Genomic DNA, 24,145 nt, shown 5'->3' on the forward strand with positions numbered 1-24,145 from the left:
ATTAATTTATTGTGTTTATTATTCACTTATTAATAAAATTAAATAATATTGCTTACATTAATTTCATGGAATTGTTAAGTTTTTAATTTATTAAGGTAGCATGTAATTGCAATTAAATAATATTGCTAACATTAATTTCATGAAATTGTTATGTTTTTAATTTATTGAGGTAACATGTAATTGCAATTTGTAGATGCATCAAACAGCATAATATATTATCTTAATAACACAAAATATCCATGAACATTATTACCGATTGTGTCCGACTTTTAGAATAGCGAACAACATCGTGAAGATGTCGTACTATATCTTGAGTTAATACCTAGTAAATAACTCATTGCATAATGCTATCTATCCTATTTTTATAAGGATCGAGAGGTAACTAAAAAACGCCATAGCATGATTTTTAAAATTTCCACATTGTTAGTATTACATCAGAAATAAGACCTAGTTAACAGAAATGACATTTCATGCATAGTTAGCTAGCCGATGCAATTTGCTTAGAGTATAACGGTTGTTTCCAAAAAGAACAAATTAGTGCTTTGTTTTTGAAAAATAACAGTTGAAAAAAATTTTATATATAATAACAAATTGAATCAATTAGTTCCGAAAATTTCCTTTTGTGTTTCAAAATACATTTGAAATGATACTAGTTTATGAAACACAGAAAGCCGTTTTTCAAACTATTATAAATAATGAATAGATTCGATGAATTGTAGAATAGATTCACTTTTTTCATATTCTTTGTTTTAAATCTCTTTTGATACATTGCTCTTTTTTCTTTCTTTTTTTTCCTCTTTAAATCAGGATTCGTGTTTTTTCCATTAAAATTTTTTGTACTAAGCTATATAAAATACTCTATAAAAGTTTAGAAAGAAAAATATATAATTTTTTTTATTTTAAATTAAAAAAATTTTTTATTTAGTTTTATAAGATTAATTGAATAAGTTATTAATGAAAACAATTTGCGTTGAAATATGTCGAAATACACAGACATTTTTTTTAAGTACAATTAGACGTATCCATGTTCAATTTCAAACTATAACGTATTTCTTATTTTAGAGTCGTGAATTCCTGCCATGATGAAGCTTCAAAATTTGTATATATATTATCAAGAGGCAAAAGGAATTATCTAGTCAGTGACGACTTTTTCCCTATGATGCAAGTAAGTTCGATGCATGTTTTTTCCAGTTTTTAATGAATTTTGAGTATAAAAATTGTTACTAAAATAATTTTTTTTTAGTTTTTGACATTTTTAAATTCTGAGATATATTATTTAGTTCTACAAAAGTGGTTCTTATGGAACTTTTAATATTATTAGTTATTATATATATATATTTAGTTCTACAAAAGTTGTTCTTATGGAACTTTTTAAATTTATTTTTCAGGATGTGATAGATTCTCACCCAGGGTTAACGTTTCTTAAAGAAGCCACAGAATTTCACTCTCGGTACATTCACACTGTAAGCAATATTAATGATTCTACTAAATCATATAATAAGAGACCTATTGCATCGATATATTATTATTGGTTTAGTGAAAGGTTTTCCAAATGTCTCAGTGAATATTTCATTATTCTATTTCTTATTTTTTTAATGAAATGAGAGGAATTACGAGAAATATCTTAAAACTGAATAAAATAGTTTTTTTCTTATTATCATATAGTATTTAAAAAATTTGTTAAAAGGGTGCGAATATTTATGTATATCTGCAAATGTTTTAAATTCTTACAAAAAGTGTTTAAAAATTCCTTTTCATATTTCGTTCAAACTTTGAATGACAGATGGCAGCACGAAAGAGAAAGCTCTTCCTTAGCATTCCCTCCCCCACCCACTCATTTTTGTCCGACATAAAAATTTCTAGGAAATTTGAAGTAATATTTGTTGTCTGTAAAGTAATTATATTTTCAGAAAATCGTTAAAATACTTTTCTGACAAAGTGAATGTAATTATATTGATACATTATATAAACAGCATTTCATAATGAAAGAGGAACTTTCCTACTTTTTTCCTGTATTAAAAGTGGTTTCTCGAAATTAGAAGATAACATTTAATTTTTTTTTATATTATTAACATTTATACATTTTTTATATTTCAATAAGATTTAATTTTTGTCCTTTCACAATCTAAAGACGTGTTTGAGATAGTTAAATATAATATTATGAGCTGAGAATGAATTTAATAATCAATGTCTTACAAACAGTTTATAGCCTCATTCTCTATCCTTAACTAAATTAAAAACCATTTTTTAAAAAATCTCTTGACAAATATTTTTTAAAATTTATTTTATTTTTAAATTTAGGTAGTTTTTACAACAATATATAAGTCGGATCTTTTACCAGATTTGACTCAGATTTACCAATAACTATCGTAAACCTATATTGTAACCTAGAATCTTGACACTAATTTACTCTAAAACGTAGGAATGCACATCTCAGAACAATTTTTTTATATTTTTGAAAAATATTGGTATCTTTAATTTTAATTTTTTAAAATATAAATAAAATATTTTCATACCTTGAAATTCAAAAAATTATATTTTCGCTGTTAATTACTTAGCTTTCATCCAAATTTTTCCACTAATTTTAACCAATTTTTAAACATATTTTGATTTACAATTTGCAACAATACTTTTCATTATTGTACTAAAATTTGAAGTGTTTTCCTTATTAATCAAATTGTTTTGAAGTGTTTCTCTTAAATTGCCTAAAATTGAAGATTTTTTTTAATATATTCTTTCATAAAATAGTGATAAAATTTGCTTTATTTTTTTTATTTAATCTTTAATTTATTTTTATTGAATTATTTATTTATTTTATTTGCAAATAAATCTCTATAAAGTGTTAAGTCTATTCTGAAATATGTCCGGTGTGCTAAATGATTGTAATTGCTTTTTTATTTATTTATTTATTTATTTTGTATTTGAAGGTCATTGCAAGGATATTCTATTGTGTGAACAGATCTTGGAGTGGAAAAATTACTATTCCCGAGTTGAGAAAAAGCAATTTCTTGCAAGTAAGTCTCTCTCTTTTCATTGTGATCTAGTGATTGATCTTATGATATACAATTTTGCCTTGCTTTGCGATCTGATCCAAACGTTTTAAGAAATTTTACTGCAATGATATTTCAAAATTATTTTTATGTTATTTAACAATTTAGGTAACTTAATTAGTTACTTAAAACACTTTGTATGCACATACTTTCAATGAATTTTGCATAATATTTATGATTTCGAAGGTATCTTTAATGTGATAAAAACTTTTACTTATTATTTAAAGATCTATGTTTACTTATAATTACTTAAAAAATAGGCCTGCAATAGATCATAAACAATCAAGTTGAACCATTTTTGCTTCAAAATTTCGCCTTACTACACCTGTTGTAGTTTTCTGGCTATAAGTACCGTTATTGTAAAAATTCGACATCTCATAATTGTAATAAGACATCTCATAATAAAGTCTAAAATTAAAGGTGACTGCATTCGATGAAATGTCAGTAAATTCTTTTTGATATGAAAAAGTTTTTTTCAATTAAGGAATTAATAATATCTATTTAAGGAATAAAACCAAACATTATTTAGTTGTGAAAATTAAGCTTCAAATAAATGACCGAAAAGAGTAATTGTTTGCTTTGGATTGACACCAATAATTATATAACTCCATTGAAAAAGTGTATATGTCAGTTTTTGCGATAATCTATAAATCGTATCTTTATTTACAAATCCTTTCTTTATTTTACAATAATTTTTTTATCAATTACTTATTTCCTTATTTATTAAAATTTATATTGAAAAATGGATCCATTGTCCAATTTAAAAAGAATTCCAAGTAAATGTTCTTACTTATATATTATGCCAAAATAAAAAAAAAATAAAAATTACGTTTTTAAAAGGAAATTCAAAGGGAAAAAATGACAATCTTCCATTTTACAATTATTCTATTTAAATACTTTTTTTTTCAAATATATCATGTGAACCTCTATGTTGAAAATGATTGATTAAACTAATGATTTCTTCATAGGTTTTAGCTACTCTAGAAGAGGAAGAAGATATTAATCAAGTTACGGATTACTTTTCGTACGAGCATTTCTATGTGATCTACTGTAAGTTCTGGGAACTTGACAAAGATCACGATCTCTATATCGACCAAAATGATCTCAAACTTCACGCAGATGGCGGTAAGCAATTGTCACTTTCCCATTTTAATATAATATGCCTTTTCATTTTTCGTTTAACATTGATAAAATATTTAATTATGATCAGCAATTTATAAACATTTCGTTTAATCGTTTCGTTGTTCAGATGAGAGTTAATCATTGATTAATGATATTGATTTTACTCTATTTTCAAATGGTATTTTCACGCAGTTTTATTTATCTTTATTGGTTTAATTTATATAAAAATTTAATTTTGAAACTAACTTCTGGAGACTCAAAATTTTTGAAATCTTATATATAGGGTGTCCACTAAATCTTTTTACCCCACATTAACTTGAAGACAACTGTTGCCGCAAGCTTGGTATCGGGGTATAGTAAAATGACTGTGCCCTATACGGTGAGATCAGTTACAGCGTCATCTGGTTGCAAACATCGGCATAAGCATTCGTTTCTCGAAATGGTACAAGATACAACGAAAAAAGTCAATTATAGACTTATAGAGCGTCTTAAATTTAGTACAAGAATATACTTTGTGTACATACTAAGAAGAAAAAGTGTTTAAAATACGTATTTGTTGGTTCGCATTTGTTTCTGCAATTGTGACGTCTCAAGTATGGGCAAAAGAAGAAAATATTATTTTTCTGTCAAAAAATAATTCCAACATATTTTTCTTGGGGGAATAACTCAAGCACTTTTCAAGCAAACTCAGTCTTTCTGCGGGAATAACTCAAACATTTGCTGGCGAAAGCAAAAAGTTTTCCGCCAGCATTGCGGGACTTCCTTTAACGTATTGCTGACGTTTGTACTAGTGCGCCAACTCATATGGTAAAAAATATGAGCATTGGAATTCAAATAAGGACCAAGTGCATTGTACACGATGGAAAACCGAAAAATTATGATATTATTATGATAATTCGTTTTTTTTTTTTTTTTTTTTTTTAACTTATTGACTTGTTTATAATGTCAAATGCTCTACAATTTTGTAATTGACTTGTTTAATGCTTTTTCGCGATAGAAACGCTAATTCTGTTGTTTGCCACTAGATACCGCTGTTACTGATTTTATTTTGTAATGCATGGCTACTTTTCTATGCCTAGACACAAACTTTGTAGCAACAGTCTTCCTCTTCTTAGTAATGTGGAATAGAAAACTTGAGCGGACATCCTGTAATATGTGTATTTAATATGCCCTTTTAATATTTTTGTAATTGATTTATTAATTAATGTATCATCATTATAATGAAATTTTTCTCATTACCACTTGATTGTAAATTTACGTAAAATTAATTTCAAAATAATATGAGTTAAAAATTAGACACATTAGAAATAATTAAAATCAAGAAATTTCTGCTTTTTAGAACTCTGATAAAAGTGTATTTTTATAAATTGGTTTTATTTGAAGTAGGCATCATTAAAGGCAGGATCTTGAGCTTAATCCATGTATGCACACTATTACAACGAGTGCTTGAACTCCTTTTTCAAAGAGCCACTCTTAAATAACCCCACCTCTCTCCAAAGTTCTCATTGCTCTGTAAACTATCTTACAAAGATAAATTAGATACACGCATATATATTGCAAAAAAAAAAAAAAATGCTTTCTGTTTTTTTTATATAAAATATATTTTAAAATTATATTATGGAATTGATGCCTGATTTTTTTTCCTGCAGCTTTATCAACTCGAATTATTGAAAGGATTTTCTCAGGTGCTGTAACGAGGTATGCAAACCGTTTTTGTCTCAATAAGATTTTATTTTACTTACATTACATTTGTGTATATGTATGTATCACATGTTAAATATCTATATTAATATATTTAAAAAAAAAATTAATTACTGATGAGTTATTGTTTATTCGTATTTTCTATTTTATCTTTATACTTTATTTTTCATAGTTTTGCACGCATAAACATATTTTTAAAAAATCCTAGATAAACTTCGTTTTTCGATTAAAAAAAATTATGAGATATATGTATATGTAATGTAACTTATGTAAATATTATTTAACTTAAAAATATGTCCTTTTTTTAAAATTTCATTGATATTTTAAATTTTGTGTGTGTTTTTGTAAGTTATATGCATATAAAGTTAATTACAAAATTCTGATTTCTTGTCAATGTTGTATTACATGCACATCTGCTCATTTTCTGAGAAAAACTTATTTTTATAAATATAAAATTATTGAATCTCTTAACTGTATGTTTTACAATGTGGATTATTTCATTTAGTAATCCAAATGCATATTTTAAATATAGAAAATAATTTTAATATATATCCCCCTAGTTGTCGGTTTTGTCAGTTTTTTCATATCTATTATTCATATTTCATATCTATTTTTCATATATTTTCACATCTGATTTTAAAAAGAATCATCTTTTATTTATATATTTCGAAATGTTTGGACATGTATTAAACTTAACTTCTTCGTCTTAAATTACATATTAAGCATAACAGTTGAATATCAGAGGTTGGTTAAGTCTTTAACACCAAGACTGAATCTCAAATTATTGCTTATGAACTTTGACTGTTTCTTTCCAAACACTTTTTTGCAATATGGTGCTAAAGATAATGATTTTTTTCTATCAATTTTTAATGCTTCATCTCTTTCCCGATGTTTTAAGGTTTAAAAAAAACGTTTCTTGCTGCAAATAAATTTGTAAAAGAAACAGAATGGAATAAGTGACCCAATTAGGCATTTTTATCTAGCCCAATATGACTTTAGCTCATTCATTCTATAAAAAATGCATGGTTAATGATTTAACCCTTAAATGCATGAATTTTTATTTTTAATAAATAAAATTTAAAATCAACCGGGAAATTAGTGTAGTTAATGGAAAAAATACGAAGTTTTTTTTTTAAATTTCCAATATATATATATATATATATATATATATATATATATATATATATATATATATGAGTGTGTGTGTGTGTGTGTGTGTGTGTGTGTGTGTGTGTGTGTGTCACCTGAGACGACACCTCTCTTCTCCAAACGTTCACACCATACCAGCAAAAATATTATTCGTTACTCTTATCTTGTTTCTATCCGAAAACAATTTTTCCTGTGTGTTTTATCTTTCTATATAAATAATCGTAATTCGTAAACCCCCTGGAATGAAAAATTGTACTTTGATAGCCCTCCATCATTGAAAATTGTCACAGATAGAGAAGTAAACTGTCGTAGGATTCTAGGTGCGTTCGGAAGCAATAAAATAATTTTGGTAAAGTTTTAAAAAAAACATTATTTAAAGATTGGTACATAAAGAGATATGAGGTTTTAAACATGCGATGCTGATCCATGTCGCTATGCATTTAAGGGTTAAATTAAATTCCTTCGATCTAAACATTATCTTTTTTAATTGGATAGTAAAAGTAAATTAAACATTTAAGTTTACCAGAAAGAGAACAGTATCATCTAATAATTTTCAAACAATTTAATGAGCTTACAGTTATTATTTTTAAAATAATGTTACAGACTGATTGAGATATTTTATAATTGTCTGTGCTTTACATAAAGTTCTTTTTTTTTTAATTCTACAGAGGGCCAAAGCAGAAAGAAGGCAAAATGAGTTACGCTGAATTCGTTTGGTTTCTTATATCCGAAGAAGATAAACGTCATCCTAGAAGGTAGGCTGTTAAAGTTGTGCTAACTTGTTGAAATATCATTCTTAGTCATTACATGCGTCTTTAAACTTCAGATTTGAGATTAAAATATTATTCTTGGCTATCACATGGGTTCTTAAACTGCAGATCTGAGATTAAAATTTCATTCTTGGCTATTATATGGGTTTTTAAACTGCAGATTGGAGATTAAAATATTATTCTTGGCCATTACATGGGTTCTTAAACTGCAGATCAGAGATTAAATTTCATTCTTGGCTATTATATGGGTTCTTAAACTGCAAATTGGAGAATAAAATATTATTCTTGGACATCACATGGATTTTTCAATTGCAGATCTAAGATTAAAATTTATATGGGTTCTTACACTGCAAATTGGAGATTAAAATTGGAGATGGTTCTTAAACTGCAGATCTGAGTTTAAAATATTTTTTCATGTCTAGTAATTCCAACACTTATGTCATTCCGGGGCTCGTGATCAGTCCTTTTATTTGTCGCCAAATAATTGGTCGTTATTAAACCCATATGCATTCAGCATCCATTAAATCTATCTGTAAAATTGTCTCACTGACTATGAGATTAAATGCGTATGAAAGCAATATTACAGATTCGTAATATTATCTACACTTCTAATCATGAAAATCACATTTCGAATTTCACCACTCTTCTTTTTTATATTAATTACTCTGTCATGCATTCGGACTGAAAGTTCCTTTAACTCATTCTATTCCAAAATTGATGGAAATCTATAATTTAGATATATTTCTACGACATTGCCAATTTTCACTCGTTTATCACTTTATCGACTGACAACTATAATATCAAAAAGGCTTTTTTCCACTCTAAATGAATTCTTGGAATACATTCAGAATCTCGGAGTCAAATTGTGTTGATGATTACAATATTCCATGTTGCTTTATAGATGCTTTTAAACAAAACCGAAGATATCTGTTTAAGTGCAGAATTAGATTTCCTTTACTTAATTATGCATTGGGTGCTTTAAGTTAAAAATATGTGCCATTTAATTTGTTATCAATTATTTAATTTTTCCTTGTATGCATATAAGTAGTTTGGAGCTGCAAAGATTTTTTAAAGGAGCTACAGCCATTAATCCAAAAGTCTTTTATTTGAAATCTTTACATTTTATATTTAATGAACGAGTCAGAATGATGCTAGAAGTTGTGTTTTAACGGTCAAAGAGTCAAATCTGACCATGCTGCTCCAAATATATGATAAATACAGGGACACTTAATAATTTTAATGAATGAAAGGTGATTTTAAAATCTTCTAAAGGTAAATTAAACAAGTCCAAATCATTGCCGTTGTTGATATCGTGCGGAAAAGGCCTAACATGGAAAAATTTTAAACCTAAAAAGAGAAAATATTGTATGGTATTGAAGCCGAAAAAAATCTTGGATTTTCGCTTATTTTGCCACTATATGGGGCTCTCGATGCTAACCTGTATAGAAGTTTAATGTCAAATTTGAAAACAGTGACAGTAAATTACGGTGATCATATTTTTATATGTATCAGAAAAACTAGTTATATGTATCAGAAGTTCCTAGACTCATAAATTCCAGTGCAAGATCTTTTATGTTTAAGGACAGACTTTTAAAATTTATGTGTTTATTTTTTTAAATTAATACGACATTTCAAAAAGTTATCCCATGCATAAGTTAACATCTTGCTTTACTCACAGCATTGAGTACTGGTTCCGCTGCATGGATTTGGACGGTGACGGCTACCTCTCTATGTATGAGCTGGAATACTTTTACCAAGAACAGCTACAGAGGCTAGACGCCCTAGGAATAGAAACACTCCCCTTCAATGACTGCCTTTGTCAGGTAAGTGAAAACAGTCTATTTTTGTTAATATTTACATCTGTTTTGAAGCAGTCCGAATGCTTTAGATTGGGATCAGATAATAAGATGTCACCTGAGAGACACTCTCTTCTCCAAACGTTCACACCATACCAGCAAAAAAATATTTGATCCTTAACGATTTTAATGTGCTCTCTATATTTGCTTATATAACAATTTGTCGGTGAAATCGAATTTGTAGAATAGAAGTTTTTGTAATAAAGTCTCTTGAAGTCGAGACTTTATAATAAAGTTAAAAGCGCTGTCCTACTGATCTTCTGTTGTATTAAGCGGTTGAGACAATTGAGATTGGCATTGAGAGATCCATTCGTGATGGACATAGTCAACTCAAAAGCTAATAGATGAAACCACGGAATGGTCTTTCCAAACTTTTCTGCCATACTCTCTCTCTATTATAGTTATATCCATCCACCTGCATGAAACTGTGGATCTTGGTAAGATCACGAATGCCAAGGCATTGACCAACCAAAATTACAAAATAATGATTGATCTTTGCCGTGAATTTAGCATTTTTACTGAATCTATAGTGTGATCCTTGGCGATTTTTTGGCAATTAATCCCTGTTGTATGTTTAATAGCACTCAAAAATCGAATTTATGATTTAAATGCATTCTTTCCACTTGATTGCAACCAAAATTTAACACAGAACTACACGAAACCACATACCAAATTTCATATATTTAAGTCATTTGTTTTTCTATTATCGCGTTTGTATATTGGTGAGAGTACAACCCGACAGTGAATCTCTTCATGGGTTTGGTTCTAAATTTGATAAGTATTTATATTTTAGATGTTAAATCTCTGCACCCACTTTGATCTATATCGTTTTGTAATTGCTGTGTTGATTTATATTCGGACAGCTAGATGAACTTCCTTGAATGGATTTCGCTCAAAATTTGATCTAAAGACCATATGCAAATTTATTCTGTCTAGTTCAAGGCTCTTTTGTGTTTTCGAGTTCACAGATAGACAGACGTAATACCAAAAATTTATTTTTCGAATTCATAGAGGTCTAAAACATGAAAAATTCTTCAAAATCTCAAGTGTGATTATTTTTTTAATGATTACAATACATTTTTCATACTTCGTATATAAGAAAGTATAAAAATGTCTTTTTTTCATCGATCAAATTTGAACTAGCGGAATATGAGTCAGATTTTCGGAGCAAACAAAATACAGAATAGACCAAATTAAATACAAAATGCACCCTACTGCTCAGAAGGTTGCATTTTGTATTTAATTTGGTCATGCAGTATAGAAGATCAAATATGCGTTTTGAAATTCCTCCATTTCGTCTATAAGACCTAAACTTTCACACAACTTTATTTATTCCACATTAGATCTCTTTCCTTTGATTTGTTAGGTCCAAAACTTCATTCAAACTTATTTATTCTGTTTTGGTCCTCTTCCCTTTGATCTTCAGGTCTAAACTTTAACACATATCTACAATTTAGGGTGGTAAAACCTGCACTTAATTTCATTTCTGTATCTTATTGTATTTTTTAAGTTATCGCGTTTGCATATAAAGCAACAGACAGACTCAGAGACAGTGATCCTATTGTTGTATTTAGTTCAAAACCTGATGCAGATTTTTAATTATAGAAAATAAAACATATGACAAGTTTTATCCATTTAGCTCTTTGCATCTATACTAGCATGCGCAGCGATATGTAAATCATGCCGTTGTTCATAGTCACATCTTTAGAAAAAATTGTGTGATTATCCGTAAACATTTGTTAGGCAATAGAAATATTGAATCTGCAAACGAAAATTGGGAAAATTTATTTTTTCCCTCTTATTAAGTTTTATGAATTTTTAATATTAATAAACTACTCTTCAACTTAGAAATTAAGAACATTGATCGTCTAATTTTTCAAAACAATTATTATGAGAAATAATTTGATGATCATAAGCATTATAGAACATTAATTTTTTTTTTTTTCAATTTGCAAGACAAAATGTCCGTAAATTTTTATTATTCACTGGAGAAATACCAACCAAATTATTTAACGAAAATAATTTGATTTTTTTTTTCTCTTGTCCCTTATTTTTCTTGTCAGATTCCAATAATTCATGAATAATTCTTTGAAGTCGATTGCTAAAGAATTATTGCTAAAGACTGCTATTGTCGATTGAATAAGATAATAAAATTTATTATCTTATTTCAGATGCTGGACATCATCAAGTCAAAGGTTCCAGGTAAAATCGCCCTATCAGACTTGAAGAAATGCAAGATGACACCCATCTTCTTCGACACATTCTTCAATCTCGAAAAATACCTCGATCACGAACAGAGGGACCCATTCGCGTCGCAGAGGGTGAGTACAATACAGGATGCTTTTATGTGTCGATTAGTTTCCGTCATCTGTTTCCTGTGCACTAAACTAATAAAAACAAATGCATATTTATGTGAGAATTGGTTTTGCAATAAGTTGCACCATTTCAGTTTTCAAATTTATGGGAATATGCGCCTTAAAATAATTTTTTCGAAATTGTAATTAGAATTTTAGATATCTGAATGTTAAGACATATTTTGAAGTTTCCCTTTTTATGCCTTCTGGAAATATTATCACAGAAATAAAATTTGTTCATCACAATAAAAAAAATTTTAAAAAATACACTTTTCAATGATACTGAATGTTACTTTTTTTTTTTTAATTATTACTCAATTTTTTCGTTTCGTTTACCTTCTAAAAGTTTTATGCAATATTTACAACAATACTTTTCATTGTTGCAATGAAATGTGAACCTCGTGCATTACTTATACAAAAATGCATTCCTTTTCTCTTCATTATTCATTCTGTTTATTTCTCTTTTTTGGCAGTTTCCTAATGAATTTCTAGTTTCTTACTTTATTTAATCATTTTTTGTGGTATCCATTAATAAAACCATCAACGATATAAAGTAACCATCTGATGAATGGAAAATTATATTAACTTTTAATTAGTTCTTGTTAGTACATTTCACCCACCTTAAATGCTATTAGATGCCTTTATATAATACTATTACTAAAATGTGTCATATAATTTTATTGTTCGAATCCAATGCTGATTTTTACATTTGCATGCAAATATTATGTAATGTGATTTGATAATTGAGTACCTAGTACTCTTCCTTGATACAATCTTTAATATCAAGTTTTCCATTAAATTAATTGAAATTAAAAAAGCCAATAATCGCGTTGAATCAACTGATTGCTAAAAGCTGATGACTTGTAATAAAGAGGAGAGTGCCAATGGGTGCCAATCTGTAAACAAGACAAAAAATATTAATATCGGAAAAAAATATTAAAATAATCATACAAATTTCAAAGGCATATGTAAGTTTTCGAAGAAATTTTATATCTTTATTTGAGTTGCAAATTGAAAGTTCGATTAAACAATAAATTAAAGGAATAAATAAAAAGTCTGGATAAAGATGAGTAGGAAAAAAGTAGAGAAATAAAACACACATCATTTATTTCATCCGATAACTTTTATTTTTATTTCCTGAATTCTGTTTAAAAGAGGACACAAGCTTCTTGAGATGCTTTTTTCTCTGTTTTTGTTCCATACTTATAAATTTTCCAATAAAGGCCACTTTGAAATTCTGTCATTGAAAACGTGAGGGTGATGAAATAAATTTGAACTACTGCTAAGCTTTGATTAATTCGTAATTAATTTTATTACTGAAACGCAACTTCTAAAATATCTTCTGTAAATTTTCAGTGAAATATACGTTTTTTTATTTGTCATTCTTTTTCTCAATGCTTTATTACGAAATAAATGGAGCTTATTGTTAACTAATTATTTCGGTCTAAAATTCATATTTTTATTAACTATTCTTATTTAAGAGCCTTAAAATCTGGAACCTTATTCTTTTCAAATGTTTTGTATCTTAGGCGTATAGTCATTCACATGTTACTTCCTGAAAAAAATATTTCTGTAATTTTATAATAATGCCAATTTGATATATATATATATTATTTTCTTTGAATTACATTCAGTAAAATAAATGTTAAATTTCATTTTTTTTCAGGAGCATGATGGAGAAGGACCCGAAATGAGTGATTGGGATCGTTATGCTGCCGATGAGTACGAGCAACTAGTAGCTGAAGAAGGTGCAAACGATCCTCAGGAAGAATTGTACGTTATCGACTTTGTCTAAATACATCGCATTAGAATGATGTACGTAAAAGACAGAAATATTGGGTTCATTTTATTTTTAAAAGCCTTTCAGAACCCTATTCCCTTTTTGTTCCCAACATTGCATATAGATGGCAGCACGGGATAATTAGAAAACTAGGAAGAACGAATAAAAATTATGCAACTTGTGTTTATGGAACATTTTTCAGAATTGTTAAATACCTCGATTGAAAGTTCTTTTAATCAAATCAATCACAAAGTCATAATTACTAATCTATTTTATCGAATATTTTTTTATCTTAGGAAATATCTAAATTATGAATACGGTGAGAAAAAAAAAATCAGAAAATCCTCTTATGACTTATGCTGCCATCTACTGAGAAGTATATACAATTTGTCAAAACAATACATAATGATTTAATAGGGCCATTCATTCTTTCATAGAAATTCTATTTTAAACACTGAATAGCAATGAATTATTTTACTTAGAAAGATTTTTTCATGTTTAAATTACGTTTCAGTATATTTTTTAAAAGTTATGTATTCTTTTGTATTTAATTAAAACTTTCGTATGTAACAGAAAGACGATTATTTTAGACGATTGACTGTCATCTGGCATCGAATAAATTTCAAATAATGATAGTAAATAAATCATTATAATTTCTTTTCTATATTTTTTATTTTCGCTGTAATTATAAAAATATTCTCAATTTATTTTCAAAATCAGTTTGTAACTTAAGCTATTTTTAGTTGATTCATTTGTATCTAAGTATACTTGGCTGGTCAAATGGAAGAATAAAATTAAGACTTCTCTTTTTTAATCCGTATATTTGGCACCACGTTTCAAAAGACTGCTCATCAGTTTCTCCATCAAATTTATATCATGGCTATATGAGGGAGCATGTAATTTGATACTTTAATTCTTCTATCAATAAACATAAATTGGATAGCTGACTAAGGTAAAATTTATATGCATTATTCATTTTTTAAATTCTTTTGAAAATAAACTAAATGATATGGCTCATTTTCAGCTTCAGAAAAAAAAATCGTATATCGGCAATAAATTTTTGGCTATTTAGGGTACAATAAATTTTTGGCTATTTAGGGTACAATAAATTTCGCGAAAAAAAAAAATATTTTTCCAGTGACGTAGCGAAAGTAAGTGGTGCCAAGGATATGGCATTATTTTTTCGCTCCGTTAAAATATTTCATTTTAAAAAGGAGCATAAAGGTATCAATTTCCTATATTCATGGCACTCTTTAAGATAGGTGCCCAGGTCATCTATGCTCCCAGTTACTACACAACTGTGTCTTTCTTCTTGGTAAAACGTTGAAAAATAAAAGGTTTCCTTTTGCAAAATTTGAGAAATGGTGTTTGAATATATAATATATTCGGGAATTTAGAAAGTCACTCAAAATTTATTCAAAGGGCAAAATTTCTACCATTTTTAATGAGCTCACAATATTAATAATGATACACATTTTATTGTGACACAGCGATTGAGATTACAGATGACCAGAGTGTCAGTCATAAGGAACGCGACAAGAACAAAGAGTTAGTGCTTCCATATCACTTTTTAAAATGAAATATGATGGGAAAAAATGTGACTAGGCTTGAGTGCCATCTGCTCTCACTATGCAATTGATATTCATAACGAAGCATTAGAGAAAAACTTTTAAAACTTCCTGTTAATAGAATAGCTATTTTTTTCTCAGGAAAAATAAATAAATTGATAATTTTTTCAAATGTCTAATTCTCTCTTATAAATGTTTCATTTAAAAGCTGGAAAGTTTATAAAAATTAAATTATTTTTATTTTTTATTTAAATTTAAAATTTAAACAGCACTAAAACTATTTAATTTTAAATAATTATTTTATAAACTAACTTGATGTGTTCAATTAATATGATTTTTTTCTATAAATTTTAAATAGGAATGCTATGTGAAAAATTTAGCTCCTCCAATATTATTATGGCGGCTCTATTCACATTTTAAAAGACCCTGCAACAGAGAAATATTGTTGTATAATAAAGATGTTCTCATCGATCATTCTCTCCATTTGACTTAACCAGTTTTTATTGCTTTTATTTTGCTTAGAATTTTCTTTTTGATTTAAACCTTAATGTTAAGAAAATATGATGAAGAAACTAAATCTAACTTGTATGTTTTAGGCCAATGGAAACCGAAGACGATTACGATTATGCTGAATCGGATGATTATCATTATTGACGATAATCAGTAATGAACGAAACTGGATATTCAACTGGAAGTCAATTGATTTGTTTGTCAATTGGATGCAAATTTTATTTTTGCCGTCTTCCATTACGAATGTTGAGAAATTCTTTTCTCTCACGCCGTTTGTGGTGTGCTGGTATATTGTTGCATTAGAAGAGACCTTTATTCTTCTAAAATATCTCGGATAGCAATAAATACATGTTATATCTTATACTCAGAATTTTATACTTAAATATTTGAAAAGGTAATTTTTCTAGCATTTGGTTTGTAACTGTGTTAATAACTTGTCGTTTGAAAGTAGCATAAGTAAACTTAAATGTTTTCCCTTATGTGGGCATAAGCTTTGTAAAGTTTTGTGTATTTGATTTTCGCAATTTTCTTAGTCCAGTAAAATCAAAAGAATTGGATTTCTCTCTCTCATTCTTTATAGAATTTTAGGAAAAAAAAACTTAGTATATGTATATTATCACATTTTTAAAGAAATCAATGTAATGTGCCTTATATTACATCGACATTTTTTGATTTATCAATACATATTAATAAATCAGTTTACATTAATGCTTTTGCTATTAACATGTATTTACTTTGGAATTAAATTCAAATTTTCAGCAATTTAAAATTTGCAATTTTGGAAATCGATCCATTCAAAATTTACAATTTTAGAAATTAATCGATTCAAAATTTAAACTTTTCAAAAGTATTCCATTCAGGATTTATATCCTAGGTTCAATCAAATTAAGAGAAGAAAGGAAAATAATGAATAACGTTTTTGAAATAAGATTTGTTGCGATTTATTATAAGAGTATTGGCATTATTTGGAAAAATATTATCATGAAATGTATCCATTTTAAAATTTAGGTAATGTCACTTAAAATTAAAGCTAATTAATTTTGCACTCATTTTTTTATATTTAATTTCTATCAGCTATAATTGTAGCTATAATGTAGAATGCTATTATGTATCCTAGTGAGTGAAGTTAATGCATCGTATATAGCAGGTCAAAATTTTCATTTCCATTTTAATAATGTCATTCTTTAAAAAAATAAATAATAATAATTTGAGAGAGAGTTAGAGAAAGACTATGTTATTTACGTAATCGAAATGTATATTTCCAAAATTGTACAATACTTTGAAATTATAATTTGTGTAAGCCACTGAATGCATATTGTTTTTAATTCAGCTTATAAAGAATCAGAATGCATATTGTTTTTAATTCAGCTTATAAAGAATCTGAATGCATGGAAATCGAATACTTCTTGTTCTGATGTTATTTTGTAAATAATGTTTTGTGTGATTGCGCAGAAATTTTATGAAGATATTTTGCAAAATCTAATAATGAAGTTGAATCAAACTCTTATGCATAATTAAGTGAAACGACAATTGTCAAAAGAAACATTGTTAAATCCACGCTTATTCTTATTGTTTTTATTTGAATCTTATTCATAACACTATTTAAATGTTGTTTTTCCTTGTGTATCTACGTAGACATAACTGCTGTGCTTTTTAACGCATATTGATTCAACTTATTTTAGTAGATTCGCCTTCTATATCTGTTATAGAAACAAATATGTTTGTTTTACCTTTTCAGTTGTTGTTTCTTGTTAGCCAAGAGTATTGTTTTAGAGATATATGAATTGAACTTTTCTGTAATAAAAGATAGCATATATATTAACACTGTGCTATTGAGTATGCTGTATTTTAATTTATTATGATAAAATTCTAATGTTTCTGAATTAGATTGTATTAACTGATTTGTTTTTTATTATTATAATTTATTTATTGTCAGATTTGTGAAATTTTAGATATGTAAAATATTGTGTTGAACAAAGTGACTTATCATGTGTACATATAAAGAAAATAAATAAAAGTGCCATCAGTTTGTTCCTGATCTTTATAAGTCGGTGTCTCACACGCAAACATCTAAAAAGATGCATGTTTTTAGATTTTATTCAGTTTTATCTATATTTATGAAAGGAAATATTTGTGTATAATGGGCTGTAAAGAAGAGTCCATTATAGACCTAGAGCTACCAAATTAGAAGACAAAAATGTGCACATCGAAGGGATTTTTAAATAGATAATAATGTATAATATAATATAATAGATAATAATAATTTATTATAAACTAAAATTAAGATTAATTGAAATCAATTATTAAGTTTTAAATTAATTAAAAATTAATGTTTAACTAATTATTAAAGTGTGATTAAAAAAGAAGAAACCATTCAACTAATTATTAAAAATTAATTATGAAATTAATTATTAAAATATTAACTAAAATTATTTATGAATTAAAAGCTAAGAGAAATTTCGATGTTTTCATGTCCTAACTTTCGGAAATATTATAGCAAAAAGTTGATCTTAGCATCTTTAAAATAAAAAATGAAAAATGCCTGCTTAATTATTTTATTGTTGTTGTTTGAATTTTGATAATTTTTTGAAAATCTTTCTTTGTAATGCAAGAACAGATTCCATTATTTTGATGAAATTCTAACCGTTTTTATTTTTTTTTTATAAAATTGGACACTAATGAAGAAAGATCCTGCTTATTATCTACTCATTTAGCTTGAGAAATCGGAAAATGAAAAACCTCGAAGTACAACGCGCAATTTGAAATTGTGTTGTTTTCGCAATTACGCTTTTCTATGCTGTCATAAGATTTGATTTTATTGAGAAAATTCATGAGCAATAAACGGAATAAGTGTTAGACAATTAAAACAACTCCATTTTAACCGAAATTCGATGCTTAGTGAAAGTAAAATGAATAATTTATACTTAAAAGATTTAAATGATATTAAACATTATCAATATTCGTAGCAAACCAGCTAGTCACCAAAGACGGCTAGTAAATTATGTCCAAGATTGATTCTACCCCCAATAATATCTGCTATTTAGGGTAAAATTGGCGTATTGAATGACAAATGAAGTTGACAGAACGGGAAATTCTACATATAGTATATCATCACGTCTTGTTAAAGAGTCTAGAATTTAACCTTAGATATTTGCACTTAATTTATATATTTAAAGATAATTCAGTTTTAAAATCTAGAAATTGATGTTATCTGAAATAAAATCTTATCTTGAATCAATTTTTAAAAAAAATCGAATCTAGTTTCCATGAGTTATCCTAGAAAAACATAATTCGCGATAGATAGCATGGTCACTTTTGCCTTCTTACGGACACTCAACTTGAAATAATTGACTATATACAAATTTGAATTAAATATAAATAAAATAATAATTCAATATAATAAAATAATTCAAATAAAAAATAAATAATTCGAATAAAGAAAAAAACCCATCTAGTTTAGAAATTTATGAAATGATTTGTTCATAATTTTGTAGATAATTTAATAAATATATTGCCCAGCTCCTTATCAGAGAAACTGCCTTTCCTATACAATCTTTAAGTATTGGGGATATAATGATAATATAAAATGAAATTTTTAATATTTTTCACACTATGAAGCATTAAAACAGCTGGAAAAATCTTTCTAAATGAAATATTGCTTATTCTATAGTTTAGGAACCACAGAAAAAGCAATATGTTTATTTAGAGTAAAATATACTGTAGTTATGAACACTTAAAAAAATTATCATACCAAATTTGAACAAAAAAAATATGCAATAAAGTTTTTCTTAAGAAAATTTTACCAAAATTTGAAATCTGAAGAAAATAGCCTTTAAAGATGTAAATAGTGTTAAAATTTAAATTGTGCACACATGCAAAAGCTATGTAATTTTCCAAAAAATAAATGCCAAAACAAATTTCAAACGATTATTTTTTTAAATGTCCAGAAATTAAGAAAAATGAATTTAAAAAATTCGTTATTCCACAAAAAATAGACTTTTCAACTTTCACTTTCACTTACGTTATCGAGGGTGTCTGCTGGATTTATTTTGCTCTTCATTACCACGTGTTTTTCTTTTTTTCTTTTAAAATTAAGTGCTTGCTAACTGAAAATTACAAATTCTTTATCACTATAATGGGATTTTCATTATAAGTCTCTGACAAGCAAACTTCTTTTCTCTTAGAGCATAGCACGTTTTTATTTTTTTAACAATAAATTGAAAATTAAAAAAATATATATATATAGTATAAGTAGCATGTTTTTAATTATTATTGCTTCGTCTTTTTGTGGAATTTTTGTTAATGGAATAATTTTGTGGAAATGCTGTTAGAAAGAAACTTGCAGATAAATGTTATATAAAATCAAGGGTATCACAAGCATTGACATAATTGATTTCTAACATGCTTTATTTTTTGTTAAAAATTGAAATGTATGGAATTTTTTCTTCAGTTAATCATGAATTTAATTTTTAAAAAATCGCCTAATTTTCAACTTGAAAAGGTGTAGATCAACTCTTACATTGCGTATTGAAATACACTTGTAGTATGAAATACTTCCAAAACTTAATGAAATGCCATGACCTGTTAATGACTTTTTTTTTTAGCCTGTTAAAAAAATATAATTTATTTGACTTTTGTTGCCATTTTTAATTTTAAAAATTGCTCTTTTTTTAACACTAAGAAACAAACAAATGAATAAAACGAAAAAAGAAATTATTGCATCAGGATGTATTGTAATTGATTGATGTGCTCTGAAACCGCAAGTAATCGGATGCAGGTAATTGAGCTTATAAAGCAGAAGATTTCGATGCAAACTTATGATTTTTAGCATGTAACCAATAAAATTGCTTTTTGGAAACATTACATCATTTTTAGCATTGAAAAATATCGTTGTAAGAGACAAGAAATGTTGATTAATTATTTTCCTCTTACCATTCGAACTTTTTCTTATTCAAATGAGTTACGAATAAATCGTTATAAAATTATAAACAACGAAACGAATTTTCCTGTTATTCTTAGAAAAGTGTCAAACAAATCATTTTTTTCTTCCGAGAAATTCAATTTGTGTCTTTATAAGCAGATAATAAACATTGTGATTAATTCTACGATTCTTCGAGAAGAAATTTCAAACTTTATTTTGTTATTTAATTTCAATTTGTTATGTACAGGAAGCCCATTCTAATCGTGGCCAGAAACCCATTTTGTAAGCCATAAGACATAAGTATTGCTTTCAAATTAGAAAAAAAATTTAAATGATGTAAAAGATGTATTTTATAACGTTTGAATTAATATAAAAAAGTTTTTTTTTTTTTTCCCCATTGCATCTGTTCTATTGGTCATATTTAGTAAAATATTCTGCAAAATGGGGGGGGGGGGGCTCTTCTACTACTGAAATTGATGACCTATGTATCTTTGAATCTCATTATTTCAGGTAAATCACTAGGAAACACCGTGCATTAACTTGCATATTCCCTTTGAGAAAGCCATTGAAACTGTCTAAAATGATGGTATTCAAATCTTTCCTAGATATATTAACTTTAATCTAGAAATTTTGTACTTTTTATATTTAAAATGCTAATGTGTCGACGATATTTTACTAATTATGACTTCTTGGATCCAGGCATTACATTTTTATGTAATGCCAGGATCTCTTCCTGGATACCTTCTCTTTTCAGAAATACATTTATTGATTTAAATACATTACTTATTTTTCAACATTATTTAGAGCATTTTTTTTCCAATCAAAAATATATACTCCTGACTAATGGGTTACACATTAGCTATCAGTCCCCGTTTAGAGAAGATATCTTGTATATATAAATATTTTAAGTTGAAAATGTCGATTTTTGACGAAATTATCGAATATTATCTTAATTCAATATTTTCAATCCCTGGACAGTTTTCTGTATAAAACTCTTTAAATCATGTTTTTACGTTTCATCTTCTTGAAATCATGTTTATTTTTATATTTGCATAATTTTAGTTTTAATGCTATTTACATTATTAGATGCATTATATACATGATCCATTTTAATAGAATCCATAACATCGCTGCACTTAAAGACGCCATTGTCCAGTTTATCTATTTTTTCTAATTTTCGCAGCACAGTAACTTCACTTTTTAATTCGTCATACAAATACTAAATAGAATCTTTCTTTCATAACTTTCAACATCGAAAGAAAATCATGAAATTAAATATTTGGTTTGAAATAAACAAACAAAAATAAACTTGGTTTGAATCTTAGCATTACAATGTAATGTATTGTTGAAAATTTAGCAATTTTTTTAAGAAGGTATTGCCAGAATTCTGGAGAAATTTGCATTACAAATATATTATTAGTATTGTTATATTTTCAAAAGTTATCCCGGAAAAATGAAGAAACTCTAATTAATTCATAAATAATTAAAAATATATTTCATTTCCATTAAAAGAATCACTCCGAGGTGCATATTGTCATCTCCCACAGTTTATCTTTGTGAATTTGGTAATTCTAGATCTAACGATATGTCCTGTAGAGTGCCAACACATAAACATATATTAATTTTTTTATTAATAGAAGTACAGATAAAGATTGCTCACATACAATCAGTAAATCAATAGGTTTAGTATCAAATCAATAGGTCTCAGTCTGAGTAGTTGAAGAAACTTTTGGAATTTTAAAACTTTTATTTCTTTCAGCACAGGAAGAATAATTTACGTACAAAAAATAAGAGGTAAGAAATACATCAGCCTACATCGCGACACTGGAGCAGAAGAGACCAACATTTTTTCCCTCAGTGATTTTACAATGATATTTTGATAGGGATATCTTTGACACGTGTCGATTTAGGCAAGGGAATTTTAGGTATCTTTAAAAGAATATGATAAGCATTAGGGATTTTTATCCTTTCGTTCAGAGCGTGAGAATCTGATGAACTCGCCATTGTAGACAGCTTGTTAAAAGTAATGAAATAAAAAGTAGAACTGGTTCAAGAAATAACAGACCATTTCAGAATGAAATTATTATGGGCAAAATTAAGATAAAAATTAGAAAATTAATTAGGATTTAAATTTTATATATATATATACATATATATATATATATATATATATATATATATATATATATATATATTTGTGTATGTGTACCCTGCTCGAACTAGTATATTTATATTTCAGTTGCTTTCAACATAATACAATTTCGATTAAAAAGTTGTGTATTTAGATATCATGTAAAAGATTAACTCAAATTCATGACGTGATGAAAAAAAAATAGTTTATTGCCATAATTTAATAGTTATCATAGTTTTATTACCATATTTTAGACCTGAAAAGTGAATGCTTTGCATCATATAATGAAATTCGAGATATAATATGAATTTGGCAATAAAATTAAGTTGTTTCATAACTTAATTGCCAATTTCCTAATGATTTTTGTCTGTGATTTTGTACATGGATAACATTGCAAACCCCTAAAACGGTTTTTAATCCAGGGTAATAGCAGGGACAACATTCAGCAACAATTCTGAGTGTCTCCACCTCAATCGTAAATTTCTGTTTATTCACCCTCCAGCCAGAGAGGCGCTACTTATTGCATTGTCCATTTCGTTCTGGTCGGCGGGAGCAGGTCCAAGGGTTGCGGAGTACTGAAAACATAATGGATAAGGTTCCCAACTCCGGGGTACCACAAATGATCCCCTAAATTTCTGACTGCGGTTTACCCCCCTCCATCCTTGGGTGAAGGGATGGGCACCAAAAAACGGTTTGAAACCCTTCTCATCTTATTGGAAAGACACAACACTCCAAATGTATTGTTATAGAATGGTTCGTTGAAATGATGGGTGTTTTCCAAAGAATATCGAATAGATGATACGTTAAAATTATTGTTATAAAATTAATATTGTATTATATAATAAATGATCTATCCCTATCTAAAGGTGACCCTTGATAAAATCTTTATACTGGTTTTATCTTAACAATTAATAATAATTTATCTTAACAATTTGTTAATGCACTCTAAACTCCTGTTTTTCATAATTAATAACTTCTTTTTGAATTGAGTGTATTCCACATAATGATGCAAATCAAGACTTTCAAACTACAGATTACAATTTCACGGGGGGAGGGGGGGTCAATCACTGGGGATCATAATTACAGAATGGCAATATTGAAAAAATCCCAGGGGTCCCCATCAATATCAGGTATATTTATAGTCTGACGGAACTGGCAAAACCCTGTGGATTCTCCGTCATAGGGAACTATCCCAAAGATGTTCTAACTACATAGACGTAGACATTCCAACTG

General features: G+C 27.4%; 1 protein-coding gene across 3 annotated transcripts in view; it reads left to right on the plus strand.

The window, feature by feature from the left end:
• LOC129965608 (serine/threonine-protein phosphatase 2A regulatory subunit B'' subunit alpha-like) overlaps positions 1-17,845 on the plus strand; it is an 84,212-nt gene extending 66,367 nt beyond the window's left edge. Inside the window, exons 5-14 of one of the 3 annotated variants that reach the window (XM_056079648.1) lie at positions 1,063-1,165; positions 1,389-1,463; positions 2,928-3,014; positions 4,019-4,175; positions 5,822-5,870; positions 7,691-7,777; positions 9,471-9,615; positions 11,820-11,969; positions 13,669-13,775; positions 15,947-17,845. In XM_056079648.1, the coding sequence (XP_055935623.1) occupies positions 1,063-1,165; positions 1,389-1,463; positions 2,928-3,014; positions 4,019-4,175; positions 5,822-5,870; positions 7,691-7,777; positions 9,471-9,615; positions 11,820-11,969; positions 13,669-13,775; positions 15,947-16,004 (1,018 nt within the window). In that variant the 3' untranslated portion in view covers positions 16,005-17,845. Of the gene's footprint in view, positions 1-1,062; positions 1,166-1,388; positions 1,464-2,927; positions 3,015-4,018; positions 4,176-5,821; positions 5,871-7,690; positions 7,778-9,470; positions 9,616-11,819; positions 11,970-13,668; positions 13,818-15,946 lie in introns of all 3 variants that reach the window. The other 2 variants (XM_056079649.1, XM_056079651.1) reach the window with 2 other exon arrangements.
• The last annotated feature ends 6,300 nt before the right edge of the window (positions 17,846-24,145 follow it).

The sequence above is a fragment of the Argiope bruennichi genome, chromosome 4 (genome assembly GCF_947563725.1).
Source record: "Argiope bruennichi chromosome 4, qqArgBrue1.1, whole genome shotgun sequence".
Lineage (NCBI taxonomy): Eukaryota > Metazoa > Arthropoda > Arachnida > Araneae > Araneidae > Argiope > Argiope bruennichi.